The following is a 14597-nucleotide window of genomic DNA, read 5'->3' as shown; positions in this document are numbered from 1 at the left end:
CTCCTGGTGGTGGCGAGATGCTGTGAGCGGGGCAGCCCGGCGCCGGATCGTTTCGCAGCGGTGTTTCCTCCTCCTTTTTCTTTATTTTATTTTATTTCACTTAGCATGCACCCCATCTCCTCTGCTAGAAGAATAGAAATTAAAAAATTTATTTTTTTAACGCATCAATAAAATACTGTCGGCATGCATCGTCTGTGTTATCTGTAACGGCCTTTTATCGCGACTGTGGCTGAGTCAATTTTTCCGAGGCTTGTCTTTCCTTGCAGCTGATGGCTCATCAGAACTCGAGTACCTCTCTCTCAGCCCCTGTCTCCTTTGCCTCCCCTAACAATGGTCCTCGGGAACAGCGTCACTTCTGGGTCCCCGTCGGAGTTGCACAATAATAGCCCGCGAGTGTGGCATTTGTAAAGGCACTTGTCCAAAGGGATGTCAAAACATTAACTGGCTTCTAAATGATTCAGGTGCTTTTTTGGATCATCTTTGATCCAAAGGTACAGAAGGGGAAAATGGGACAAACTGTCTTTGACCTGCAGAAAGGTGTTTATGGGTCAAAAGCTGCAGCTTGCTCAGCTTACGTTCTCTGAAACAGCGATCTCTCACTTGCCTGTTAGAAGTTAATTATTTGACGTTGCTGTGATTTGATGAACCTTAATATGGGAATGTGAGCTCTCCTCTTGCTCTGCTGTGTAGACAGAACAAAAAGACAGCCTCTGCCTGAAGGTACTTCCAGTCTTGATCTAGGAAAGGGACAACGCATGCGTGTGGGAGCCCAGGGAAAGCCGGTGCTGATCAGCCGTTACACTACAGCTTGCTAGTCAGCCTAAAGAAAAAGCAAACTCTCTTGTTCCTAGGCCTTGTGCCAGAAGAGGTTAGAGATGGATGTGAAAGATAACTGGAAAGCTACAGACTTCAAGCTTTCACTTAGAGTTCATTTCCTTATCTGTGGCAAGCTCTGTCTATAACTGAACTGCTCAAAGCTTCTCAAGAAGGTGCTTGGGAACACTCTGGGCATTTGGTGTTTCCTTTGGTACCCTATCCAGGGCTTAGCAACCCTCATGGTTAAAAGTGTTTCCTGCTGGTAACCACTGAAAATTAAACTTTACTGCAGTTAAAAGCCACTTCTGCCACTTCTGCTTGCTGTGAACGTAGAGGAAGGGAATAAATGTTTGCCTCTTTCTTCACATAATTGACTGCTGCTGTCATTTTTAACTTCCCTCTGTTAAGCCTTTCAAGTGTTAAAATTTTACCATTTTTCTTTAGACTTCTGATCATTCTGGTAGCTCTCTTAAAGGGAGCCTAGTTGTTTAATTTTCAATTGTGGTCCTAAAAACCAGCCTTTTATCACTACTGCAGCTGAGTCAGTTGTTCCTAGTCTTGTATTTTCCTGCAGCTGATAGTTCCTGTCGAAGAACTAGAATGCAAAACTTCTTGAGTTACGCTATAGCTTTCCATATTGCTTCTGAAGGATACTTTAAATTCTAATCCTATCCTTTTGTGTTGTGTGAATAAGGAGGTAGCTGTGTAAATGTCTATAGGAGCAGTACTGTATGGAGCAGGTGCTTGTCCTTGCATTGAACAAGTAGGTGATGAGGTCTAGTGTCCTGGGATGAGATGATGTAGGAGGCCAAAATGACCTTTCAGTGTGTGGCCAGAGAGTTTTAGGGTGAAGCAGGGTATACTGGGCTTAAATAATATTCTTTATGGGTTGTATCTTCTTTTAATGGCTGGGTTTGTCTAGTGCAGTGTGTCTTTGTCCCTTTCTCATACCCTCTTACATGCATATCTTCTTCCCTATTTAATTATTAAACAGGTATTTAATCTGTAATAATTCTGACATGCTGTGATAATCTGAATATTACTATGGTGAAATTAACTTGTAGTTAAATCAGTCAGTATTTTCCATATAGTCTTTACTTTCCCAGCTACTTTAATGGCTTCTATTTACTGGCTCATAGATAAATATTCAAAGGCTGTAAGCATGCTGGTGTGAGCTGGTTGAACATTCAGTGTCTTGCTGCTAACAGGATTTTTCATCTTAACTGCCAAAAGTAGCGTTCAGGCTTATGGTGACATGTAGATTTAGGGAAGTGTATTGAGAAATAAACATTGGTTTTAATTAAGTATATGAGTTACTTTTCCTTGTTACTGAGGCTTGCCATACATGACTAGTTGGGTACTTGCTGTGAAAATGATACCACCAGTAGTTATGTAGTGCACTTTGAACCTGGAGAGGGGACATGCCTTCCTGCTGTGTTAACTTGTAGGCAGTGGCCCTGAACTGTGTGTGATGGGAGAAAGAAGAAATGCTGCCTTGGTTGCCCCTGGAAGCCCTCAGAGGAGTCTCTGGGAGAGGTGTGAGGTTGTATCAACAGAGGAGATGTGTTTTCTGGAGCAGAAAACGTACTTAGCCTTCACATCCTCCTCTGACTAGGAGGAAGACAGCCAGGGAGCTGGGGTAGCACCTCAGTGAGCATAGGCATAAGACTCCTGTATGAGAGCCCTCTCCTCCCATGGGAGAAGGTGGGAACCAACAGCTGAACAGGCCTTTGCATGGAGAGGAGGACAAAGAGGAAGGCTCTTAACTCCAAGGAGAGACCTAGGCTTTTTCTGTATGTGTCTAGCTGGGAGGGAATGGTGGATGCCAGTGAAGCTGCCTCTTCTCTTAAAGGAAAAATGTTCACTGGTACCTCAGACTGCACTGATGAGAGGGTTTTTAATTTGTTCTCTTGGTATGTTACCCATTGCTTTGTCACTAAGACCCTTGTCATCGTTTTTTTGCAGGTTTCTCATAAACTGTTTACCAGTCATGCCTCTGCATGTCCTGTACCTAAGCTGATAAAGCATCTATGCACTTTAATCTCAAGTCTATGCCACTCTGCTAGTACAGTGTGAGCTGTGCCTTGAACCTTGGATATAAAGACCTGCCAGCCAAAGTCTTGTTCCTGCCTTAGTAATGTTCCAGAGGTTAAATAACATGCTCATGGGAGAGATTGATAGCTTGTCCAGCCAAGAGCCAGAGTTCAGTGAGAAAGAAGATGATGAGTGGATTCTGGTTGACTTTATAGGTAAGATGTCTGTCAAACATAAGCTCTGCCTTTGTCCTGCTCTGGCTCTTACTTGTCTTACTTCCATGTGAAGACACCAGTAGCTTGTAAGAAACTTTACCCAAGCAAAACCAGTGTGGATTAGAGTGTAGGGTGTCTTCCAGACAAATGTACCAAAATACCAAAACATTTTACGTAAACTGATGAGAACAATTATGTCAGGTTTATAAGCCTGACACGGGTTTCAACAGAACCCTTGTACAGATAAAATATATTTGACTTATTACGCAATTGTATTGCTTTACTGATAACAGTTGTTTTATATGTCTAGCCTGGCTCTTCAGGGAACTCCCTTTTCCCTTCCCTTTGCTTTAAAAAAAAAAATAAAATATTGTGTACATGCTAATAGGGGTTTATTTTGTTTCTTTTTTTTTTTTTAATATCCCGTTTCTGGCTATGTGCAACCTTGTTGTTTTCGACCTCCTGCAATCACCAACATCCATGGGTTCCTCTCCACTGACTAACGACCACCTGCAGCAGACACTTGCACTAATTGCTCCATGGAGGAAGTGGACATCACTGAAGCATCGGCTGTAGACGGCTCACCTGTCTTCTCTTGTTTACCATCTCCCTTGGAACACTTGCCAGAGGCCAGCGAGTCCTGCTTCATCCAGTTTGAGTCGTGTTCCATGGAGGAGAGCTGGTTTATTACCCCTCCCCCATGTTTTACTGCAGGTGGATTAACCACTATCAAAGTGGAAACCAGTCCGATGGAGAACCTCCTAATAGAGCATCCCAGCATGTCTGTGTATGCTGTCCACAACACCTGTCACAGCCTTAATGAGACTGGATGTGGAGATGAGGAGTTTCACAGCCCAGGTAGTCCCAGGTACATCTGATTTCTCTTGTCAAGGAGCTCTGTTGCTGAAAATATCTGGTTTCTACTTGGTCAGCTTAGACACTTAATAGTGAATTTTCCAGCGTATTTCAGAACAGGTGAATAAAGCATGAATACTACACAAGGTGGGTAGGGTGGTCAGGGCTGCCTGCCTGCTTAGAAAAATGTTATACAAGATGACTGTGTCAGGAGACAATTGGGTATGCTATTCTGACACTGCCATTAATATTTATGGCATGTAATTACTCCCTTGCAGAATATGCTCTGGTCCTGTTGAAACTGGTGGCAGTTAACTGTATAGCTGGTAACACAGATTTGAAAGCACTTTGCCCCCTTCATAGCTACGTGTGTTTTTTCATAACTGTTAGTCAGTACCCTTTCAGTTACCTTGTGAGACGAAAAATATTCCTTTCGTTATCCTCACAGAGAAGTCTGGTGGGTTTTGGGGGTTTTTTTTTCTCTTCTTCAACCTAGTGATAGATTAGGACAGGATTAAATTTTTCCACAGATGGCTTGTGGAACAAAAGCAAACTGGAATATTCCACAAAACTTACTCCCCTCAAGGTAAAAATTTGTGCTGCAAACTTCTACTTCTAGCAAGGTACTTCTAGCTTTTTGGCTTGAGATCCTAAAGATCTGTCCACATGGGATTATTGCAAAGGCATATTTGCTATGCACTGCTTCTTTGGTGTTAACTGTCCAGCATATGGAGCTATACAAGTGCAGTATACACAGATGCATACAAATAGAGTATTTCTTTGCCATTATGACTCCACACTTGCCCATGTGTTCATTAATGTGGAAATAATTGGAGTTTTCTGAATCCTAGTTAATAACAAAGACTGAATTTTCATCCCATCTGGTGCTTACCCTTAGAAACAATTAAAAAAAACCCAATATAGTATATAAGCTTTGCTATACAGGGGAAAAAAATCAGTGTAGCAGTAGAGTTGCTGTGGGTAGGTGCCCACTGACTTTCCTGATCAGCTCCTCGTCATATTTAAAGTTCTTAGTTCAAAGAAGTAGGTGAGTTTGAGATGATGTGCTGCTGTATCATATTGAAGTACAGTGCTGATACCATTAATCTTAGAGTGGGGGATTTGTATGATTATTTGGGGAGGGCAGTTTGGGATGTTAAGCATCAAGGGTCTAGCTTTAACTTAAATCAGAGGGAAGCTGTGGGCACACAGCACCTTTAAAATGAGGGGCTGAAGGAATCTGCAAGAGCACTGTAGGCTGCAAGGCATGCCCTAGTGAAAAACAGTAGACCAGTTTTATCCAAAATACCAGTTTGCAGTAGATAGTGATTTGAACTGGGGATACTGGTATAAATCCTTCTGGAGAAGAATCCTGTCTTACACAGTACAGTTAAGCTGCTTCAATGTATGGAGAAGCTGAAGGTGCGATGGTCTTCAACTGGTGTGTGATTAAGTTTCTTCACACTGAATTTTGTGCTGTTGCTTCATCAGAGGATCTAGGCTTTTGTATAGGTTGTTATTCTGGGTGGCAGAACTGGGAGGAGTCTAAAGCTGAGGTAGATTACAGAAACTGGGAACATGAATTAGGCTGATAATGCAGTAAGTTTCAAAAACTGTTTTGAAGTCTCTGGTGGTTTAATGGTTGGCCGTTTAACATTGTAGGGCCAAGAAAAGCTGCTTAAGGCACACTGGCACAGTAAGTACTACTGTTTTGGGACAGTGCTTTTTGTTTGATCAGGCTGCTAGCAACACTGCTTCCTCTAGAGCCTTGTCTGCCAAAACAATACTGGTTTTAGGACTAACCTTTGTGCCAAATGATGTTACTTGATCAAGCCTAACTAAATCTGCTTTAACAAGCCAAAATGCTAAGTGCAGAAAAATTACTTAAATATTAATTGGGGTGGGGTCTGAAGCCTTTAATGTTTCTTGTGTGGTCTGGCTGTATAGCACAACTAGGAGGACACTTAAGCTTTCTAGCACAATAGATGCTGGGGACACTGCGGGAAATGTATGTAGCAGCACTCTGGCTTTAGACACAGCCCCTCTAAAATTATGTTTTGACAACATTGATGGAGGCTCATCAGCCCTGTTCTCTCAGTGCCCAGGGCTCACTAGTGCTAGGCTACCAAAGACAACCACTAAGATACCAAAGTGCTACATTTTGGAAGAGTACCTGGCCTTTTAGATAATTCAAACCACCTCTGCTATCCCAGTTTCACTTTTAAGATGATGAGTAGAAGAGTGTTGGCTTGCAAATGGAAGGGTATTTGATAATAGGGGTGGGGGGGAGGAACTTACATCTCTTCAACCAGTAAGTTTAAAACAGTTTTTCTTCTTTTGTGGAGGAAATCTGTTTGCTCCTTTTAAATTCCTTTCAAAGCAAAAGGATGTTGTATAAACTTCCCTGTGTTCATCAGGTTAGTCATATTTTTCTGTAACAAACCACAGCACTTTGCTAGCTAATGACATGCAGCAAGAGCATGCTTAGGAAATATGAGTTCTAATAAGTGTGGTGTGGCTTCCTAGCTCCTTTGAGCTTTCCCCAGAAAGGCTTCACTTGGAGTTCTGCCTCCAGCACTGTTGAACACGTTAAGAGACCAACCTGTATAGAAAACAGTAGCCCTCTATTTGCAGGCACTCTCATGTGAATTAAACTGGTGTAAACTTCATAGAAAGTATTCACAAGGCACTGTGAATTGATTTGTGCAGTGTTATTCACATATTTCTTGCCTTATATTTCAAGTGCTAGGTTTAGGATGATATCCAGTGAATGAACAGGGGAAAACCAGCATGTCACACATGGCTATTCTGGAGTCTGTAGGCTTCAGTCAGTCCTATCAAGCTATCCAAGGGGCCAAAAGCAAGTGGATTTTGGTATTTAAAAGAAAAAAAAAAAAAGTAGAAGGGAAGGAGTATTCCCTTGCTGACAGGGAGTATTTCACTCCAGAGTGGAGTGGGGAGAGGCAGAAGAGCTCACTTCTGTGCCAGGCATCTGCAGCCCCTCAAGAGCAAGGCTACAAGGGTGTACCATGGGCACAGCAAACCAGACTTACGTCTACAGAGACATCACAGAATAAATGCAAGTTAGGGTCTTCCAGAAGAGACTTTATTATAGAGTCAGGCTAGTGCTGAAAAACAGACTTCCCAAGAGACCTCCTGCTCATGCCTGAACAAGGTCCTGGTCTTGCAGACATCTTTCCTGGGCACCGCTGTGTTGACAGCTAGTTGTTGAGCCCTGGGTGGGGAGAGAGAAGGCAGACAACTCAATGCCAGTGGTCTCACACCAGCTGTGGCACTCAGACTTGGGATTTGCTTTGCTTTTAAAACTGCCAGGCTATTTTTAGCTTTACTTTGGAAGTTTCAGGAAACACCAGTGATTGTTCTGTCAAGTAGGGAAGTCCTCCTTCAATTTGTCAGTCCCTGCTTGCATAGGCTGCTGGTTTGTTTTTCACCTAGTGCATGATGGATTAAGGGTTTGCTGAAACTGATGACTCTCTGCTCATGAAATCTAGAGGGCTGGTCGAGGAACAACCCTTCTAAGTTATTTTCCGTGTGTGTCACAACTGGTCTATCTTTCCCATTCCTCTTCATGAATGTTGTTTGGATTTATTTGCGTGGCTGGCAGTCCAAATGCACTTTCATTGGTGGTGTTCTGTTTTCAGGCTGAGCCACCTGCATTCAAGACTATTTTAAACTAAACTTTGCCTAGTAGGTATCTCAAAGTCTTCTAAAGCTGGAGCAGTGTGACACACATTGCCCTATATTTCTGATCTGTATTACATCTTGGGCTTAGGGAAGTGAGGTGGGGAAAGAAGGGCTCAATAGTATAAGATACCAAAAGTCCAAAGGCTCTTGTGGTGCCCTCACACAAAAAGTGAGTTAGCACCACTACACGTTACTTACTGGTGTGGTTTTCCTGAAGTTGCTTGACCTCACCTCAGCCCAAATCTCTATCCAGTAGAATAAGGAAGCCCTTTTGAAATGCAGGATGTTGATGTCTGTGTTCTGCCCTTTATGGATTGCATGTCTTTCCAATGCACCTCAGTAATGACTGATACCTGCTTGTTACATTTCCAGACTGGAGGCCCGAAATGAAACGGGACAGCGTGTTCACTGCTACGTCACAGCTCTTGCTACTCGTTCAGCTTTTCTGGAAAAAAACAAGAGCTTTCGTCCTACTCACTGGATAAAAGAACATAATGAAAGACATTATCTCAGCAGAAATGGTCTCCGTCGCCAAAACCTTACCAGGGATTGCCACTCTCGGCAAATCAAGCACAACGGACTGTTTGTTCACCAGCCTTGCCAGCGTCAGTTCAATTACTGATGGCTCTTGGGTTTTAATCTATGGTCTCATTGGGTTTTTTAGGTTGCTCTTGTTTTCATGCATAGGTAAGTGTGGTCAATCTGAAGCTGATCATCAATCTGTCAAACACAATCGTAACTAGTGTTGCATTATTTTGAAATTACACATAAATCTCCGAACACCTTGCAGCAAGTCCTAAACGTTGATGTTAAATGTCAGTGTCTATCAGTAGACATTGGAAGCCTATCAGTATGATAGTTTGTGTGCTGTTTTATGAACTATGATGTATAGATGGGTTCTTAGTTGGTATTTTAAAGAAGCTTAACTGAGATAAAATCAGTTACATTTTGCATTAATCAAAGTGGAGTTAGAAAATCTGAGGTCAGCTGTATGCTTTAATGACCAGTACTTGACAGCTTGTGTATCTGTCTGTATTCAGCGTTTATTATTACTTTCTAACAAGGAAATACTGTAGCTGCCGGTGGATATTACATAGCTATGCTGAACTGTTACAAGAAGGACATCTAATCTAAATTGCCTAGTACCTACTTGTGTTAGTGGAGTCTGCATGGGTGTGTTGGGTACTTAGTATGGGAAAGGATTAAATGTCCCCCCCAATATTGTATGATATGGCACTGGTGTTACAGATGTAGTACCTCACAGTGGAGTAGAAGGAAAAGTGGACCTCTGGGTTAAGTGCAGGTGCAAAACCCAGAGAACTGAACTGAGTTTTACTTGGTACAGTTAGAGTTCTTACTCCTTTTCTCTAAATCTTTCTTTCTGTCTTTGAAAGGTGTATTTCCCCTATCCTATTCTATTTAATCTCTAGTTGAATTAAAGTAAAAAGATGGTGGATAAACTGTTCTTCTAATGCCACCAGTAGCTGACTGCTCTTTAAAGAAAGCAGGTTGATGGCTAACCATTTCTGAGCTGCTGATTGCTGATAGATTGTCTCATATTTACAGGTTCAGAGTAGCTCAAAAGTGGCTAGAAGGAAGATTTTTATCAGAAGTTCTCCTAGCTTTTTCTCTTTCTCTCTCTCTCTCTGAAAATGAAGTCTGAGTTAATTGTGACTGGAAATGAAGGGCAGTGTGTGGCAGGGAGAAAAGCATGCTGAAAATCAGTCATACAGACCTAAACGCCGTGTGTATAAAAACTGAGGTGGATCAGCAGTAGTTGTTTTTCTAGCCCATTGGGTGCAGAAGGACTGGATAGCAATTCTGTGGGCCAACAGGAAAGAAAAGCCATTTGAAACTAACAAGTAGTTTTCTTAAGAACACTGTGCAAGACATTTTAGAAGTTGGCAGGCACTTAAAAAAAAGAAAAAAGTAAAGGTCACCTGTTAACAAAGAATGCGTATTACACAGCAGCCACGTGGCAGCCAAGCCCTGGTATGGGAATATCCCAGTGTGGGAAGTAGATTAAATGGCAATGGAGGTGAGTAAGCAGAAACCTGCACAGAAGGAAGGGGGGAAATAAAAGTAAATTTATCCCCCTTTCTGTCAGTGCTTAGTGTGACCGACTGTTTTTCCCTTGTGTTCAGTGCCTAGGGCATTAAAGCGTTAACATTACATTCAAGCATGTCTTCCAGTAGTCCTTATGCAGAAATCAGTATAAGGAGTTATGTGAGGAGCCTTTGAAATTAGGCAAGATCAACCATGTGAATTATTCCAGACCTATGATGTATTTTTTAATTCAGCCAAATGCTTCAATTTCACTGAAGCAAAAACCCAACAATTTGGTTTAACCTTGATGTAGTGGCACCATTGCACATTCTGCAGCTGGAATTGTTGTGGAACATGCTCAGTGTACAGGAAACAGCATTTATAACCTCTGTTTCACTGCAGATGTGCTGCTTCACTGGGATTAGTTAGGATTGTTGCAAAGGGATGTTGACAAACAGTGAAATGCATAAAAGCAAGTGGTGCTTTCCTGGATACACTAGACTATTTTTCTTTTTTCAAGACCTATTGAACTCACACAGACAGTGAAAGAAAACAAAATTGGTCACATCATGAGTTTCCAAAACAGATTTTGTTATTACTCTGTTTAGCAGTATGTGCCCATGTCCATACAATGATTCTTTTGTGGTCCAAATACTCTGATTTATCTGCAAGTAGCTGTAGTTTCACCAACCTCTCATCTGTTCACAAATACTCTTAATACTCTTACTTGCCTCAGATTATCTACCTTTATCACTCCAACTTTTTACCCAGCTTAAACTTCCTTCTTCTCACTGCCAACTCTCTAGCTCAGGAAAATTCTTTGCTTTCCTGTTTTATTTTTCTTTTATATAAAAAAGTAACTACTTTCCTTCAGCTTTAATTTTCTTAAAGTGAAATGAAGGAAGATGGAATCTCCACCTCCCTGTGTTGGAAGGAGTGAGTAATCCTTTAACTCTTAACGGGGGGATGGAGTTGAGAGTATAAGGCTCCCAGGCATTACAATGAGAGCCTTGGTCCGTTCTTCTCAGTAGACAAGTAAATGCAACTTTAGACTGCTCCTAGAATTGGGAGATACTGATCATATACTACATTACTAGATGACTTTCTAGTGATGAAAACCTATATCTTTCAGGATATAAACTGTTTTGTTGCACAAAGCTGTGCTTCTCAATTTGTAATATTGGAAACCATATTATTGTGTGAGATAGTACTGCATCAATGGCTTTTTGTTAATGTGTTTTACGTATTTATGTTGGTCTAGCCCTGTTTTGTGCCTGGAGCTATTGGGCGATTAGATTTGTTCTGGTTTTCTGTTTTAATAGTGAGCTGTGTGGCTTTTTATATTGTTTTTGAATTGTATTAAAGTGTGTGTTTTTTCTTGTGAAAGTGGAGGCCTTGCACTGTCTCATACTGATTGATATTAATGAATCTCGCGGAAACTGTATTTTCATATATATTGGTCAATAGACAGATTTGCATTTTAAACTGTGCCTTCTACACAGCAAACTTGAAGACTCAAAAGGGACATTTCAGTTAGGATTAATACTGTGCATCAGTCTATGCATATATGGCAGCTTCTCTCCAGAGCCACTTCTCTATTTGTAGCAGTCCTTTTGATATGGAAGAATGTCTGGCTCTTATTTTTAATAGTTTTAACACAAGCTGAAAAGCAACAAAATACAGCACTTTGCCAAAAAGTAGCATTGCTTAACCAGTGTGTATTTACTAAAGCGATCTTCTGTATTTTGTTTTCATAGTGCGTTCCGCGCACCATGGGGAGACATGATCTTAACTCTCAATAAAAAATGGCCTATTAAAAACTGTCAGTCTGCTCTTTTATGTTACAGGTCAGTCAAAATCCAAATGCACCTGAGCACCCCATTCAGGTATGGTAGGTACAAGTACTGAGTGTCTTGGAATGCTTGCTGTAGTACAGAAGTTCCTTGGGGGGTCAGTTTGTGCTGCTGATCAAGTGACAGTGCGTGGTGTCAGTAGTGTAACACACCTCTGCCAGCTGCTGTGTTTCCTGATCAGCATGCAGAAGTGCTGTAGGTGAACAGGACAGAGATAAAAACATCTTACTGCTTAAAGCATGCACAGGGTGGGGGAAAGGTTTTTCCTTATCTAGGCTGAACCTCTCTTGTTTCAACTCATACCCACTGCCTTTCATCCTCCTGCCATGCACCACTGTGAAGAATCTGTATAGAAGGCTGCTGTTAGCATTCAAGAGGTGGAAGCAGGGACAGGTAACCTATGAGGGAAATAGAGACCCTGTGCAAATGTCAAGGGATGGGGTTAGGAAAGCCAAAGCCCAGCCACCTGTAGTTGAACCTGGCAAGGGATGTGGAGGATCACAGCCCTTCCACAGGTGCATCAGCTGCAAAAGGAAGATTAGAGAAAATGTGGGCCTGCTGTCAAATGTTGCAGGAGACCTCATAACAAAGGATATGGAGAAGGCTGAAGTACTCCGTGCTGCCTTTGCCCTGCTCTCTGTTGGTAAGACCGGCCTCTGGGAATTGCAGGCTCCTGAGACTGGTGGGAAAGGCTAGAGCAAGGAAGATCAACTCTTGGTTGAGAAAGACCAAGTTAAGGAATGCTTAAAGAGATGGGATGCATGCAGACCTATGGGTCTTATCGGTGTTTGGTGAGCAGGTGCACAAAAGGTTGTGATCAGTGACACAAAGTCTAGCTGGAAGACAGTTGCTATTGGCGTACCCATGGGACTGACACTGGGTCTTACACTGTTAAGAACGTTCATTAATGATCTGGATCAAGGGGCAGAGTGCACAATTGGAAAGCTTGCAGAAGATGGGAGGTGTTGTTTACACACCAGAAGGCTGTGCTGCCCATTCAGAAAGACCTCAACAGACTGGAGAAATGGGCTGACAAGAACCTCGTGAAGCTCAACAAAGAGACATGTGGAGTCTTGTACCCGGAGGAAAAATAACCCCCCCCCCCCGGGCACCAGTACAGTCTAGAGGCCAAATGGCTGGAAAGCACCTTGGCAGATTAGGCCCTGAGGGTCCTGGTGAAGACCACGTTGACCATGAGTCAGCAGTGCACCCTTGTGGCCTTGACAACTAAAAACCTCCTGGGCTCCATCAGGCAGAGTGTTGCCAGCAGATGGAGGGAACTGATCCTTCCCCTCTACTCGGCACTGGTGAGACACATCTGAATGCTGTGTCCAGTGCTGAGCTCCCCAGTACAAGAGGGACATGGACATACTGGAGGAGATCCAGCAAGGGGTGGGGGAGAAGACTGTGAAATAATGGGGAGGGGCTGAGAGAGCTGTGATTGCTTAGGCTGGAGGAGAAAAGGGGTGGGGTGAACTTGTCAAGGTGTATAAATGCCTGATGAAGGCAGTGAAGAAGACAGAGACAGACTCTTCTCTAGTGGTGCCCAGTGAAAGGACAAAAGGCAACGGGTGCAAGCTGAAATAGGGGGAATTCCATTTAAATGTGAGAAATAGGCTCACTGGTCTTCTCTGAGTTGTTCTTTTGGCTTTTTCTGAAATTGCATTTGACTTCCCCCGCCTCCAGTTATCAGCTATCCTTGATATCCATGTCTTTTCAAAGACCATGGGGAGTGGCCCTGCATGGACATCAGCCAGCTCTCTCAGCACATTGGATGCAGGCTGCTGAGCCCCATGGACTTGTATGGGTTGAGTTGCTGCAAGTAGTCCCTGACTGGATTCTCACCCACTGAACAAACTGTGTGACAAGATTATCTATTTAACTGACAGTGATTAAATGGAATTTGTGCAACAAAGCATCCGTCTTCCCAGAGGAAGTACTGAGTAAAACCTTTCTTTGTCATATGTAGATTTTGTGATCTGTACACTTATCAAAGCAGTGAGTCTATGTTGAGAGCTATACAGTATTCTACAGGAGAAAGTCTGACCAGTTATGACTATATAATCATATCCATGCACTGATAGTGTTCCTCCCGGGGCTGCTTAACTTCAGACTTAATACAGCTTTTTAAATTTAGGTTGGACGCTTCCAAAACATCGTGAACTCATGTTTTTTAAATCTTTTTCCATGACAAAGCAAAAATGTTCGTATAAAGGGTCATATCAATGTAACCATATTGTCTTAAGTTCTCAGTTTACATTCTAGTTTTCCTGTCTATATAAATCCTTGTATGTCTCTGATGAAGCTAGCATACTAATTACTGTTCACTGACACTTGACACTGATGGAGGCACTCTGTTTCCTCATTGAGTCATTCAGTATCTGTTTTCTTTGTCTCATTGACTTCTTTTGGTGCATATTTATAACCACAAAATGCTGTTACCTCCATTATTCAGTGATACATGCAAGTAGAGTTCAGGGGTTTTGATGCATGTAGAAATGACTTATCAAAAGAACAGGCCATTGCTGCTGCTGCAGCACTGTTTTTCCCATGGTGTGGTCACAATAGATCAGTCTTAGAATAAATGGGACTGAACTGAGACTTAACAGAAAGTGTATAAAGTTTTGTTTCTCAGCCAGCATTTTTCTTCATGAAAATATTGTCCTGGAGCTACTGCTGTATAAGTAATACTTCAGAAGTTAAAGCCTCTTGACTTGTTCCAAAATTTTGGGGGCAGATTGATAGTTGAACACTCAAATAATACCTTTATGAGGCAGGTAACTATTGCAATTTCATGGGCAAGCTAAGGAAAAAGAATAGCCAAAAAAAGAAAAAAACAGATAAGAGTAACAAAACTAGGCTAGTGGCCAGGAGCAGACTTCAGATCTCAACTTGCAGACATGGGCTGTGCCATAAGTCTATACTTTCCTCCTGAAGTGCAGCCTTCACATTGTTGTGTCCAAGCAAGATGACCTAGTCAAACAATATAATAAGAAATATAATTATGCCCAAAATCAGCCTATCTGAGTACTAAAAGAATCCCAGATTGCCTGGGCTCTGCAGAGAACTAGTA

At 42.2% G+C, this 14597-nt stretch overlaps 1 protein-coding gene across 2 annotated transcripts; it reads left to right on the top strand.

Annotated features, from left to right (window-relative positions):
• The first annotated feature begins 2779 nt into the window (after positions 1 to 2779).
• TP53INP1 (tumor protein p53 inducible nuclear protein 1) lies at positions 2780 to 8355 on the top strand. 2 transcript variants are annotated; one of them, XM_010175585.2, is made up of 3 exons: positions 2780 to 3065; positions 3582 to 3933; positions 7998 to 8355. In XM_010175585.2, exons 1-3 carry the CDS (start codon positions 2954 to 2956, stop codon positions 8245 to 8247), a joined length of 714 nt encoding a protein of 237 aa, XP_010173887.1. In that variant the 5' UTR covers positions 2780 to 2953; the 3' UTR covers positions 8248 to 8355. The 2 variants fall into 2 exon arrangements, with proteins under 2 accessions (XP_010173887.1, XP_010173888.1); XM_010175586.1 differs by having other exon boundaries at positions 2782 to 3065; positions 3585 to 3933.
• The last annotated feature ends 6242 nt before the right edge of the window (positions 8356 to 14597 follow it).

The sequence above is a fragment of the Antrostomus carolinensis genome, unplaced genomic scaffold, assembly GCF_000700745.2.
Source record: "Antrostomus carolinensis isolate BGI_N321 unplaced genomic scaffold, ASM70074v2 scaffold43199, whole genome shotgun sequence".
Classification (NCBI taxonomy): Eukaryota; Metazoa; Chordata; class Aves; order Caprimulgiformes; family Caprimulgidae; genus Antrostomus; species Antrostomus carolinensis.
This window is presented reverse-complemented; position numbering and strand designations above follow the sequence as displayed.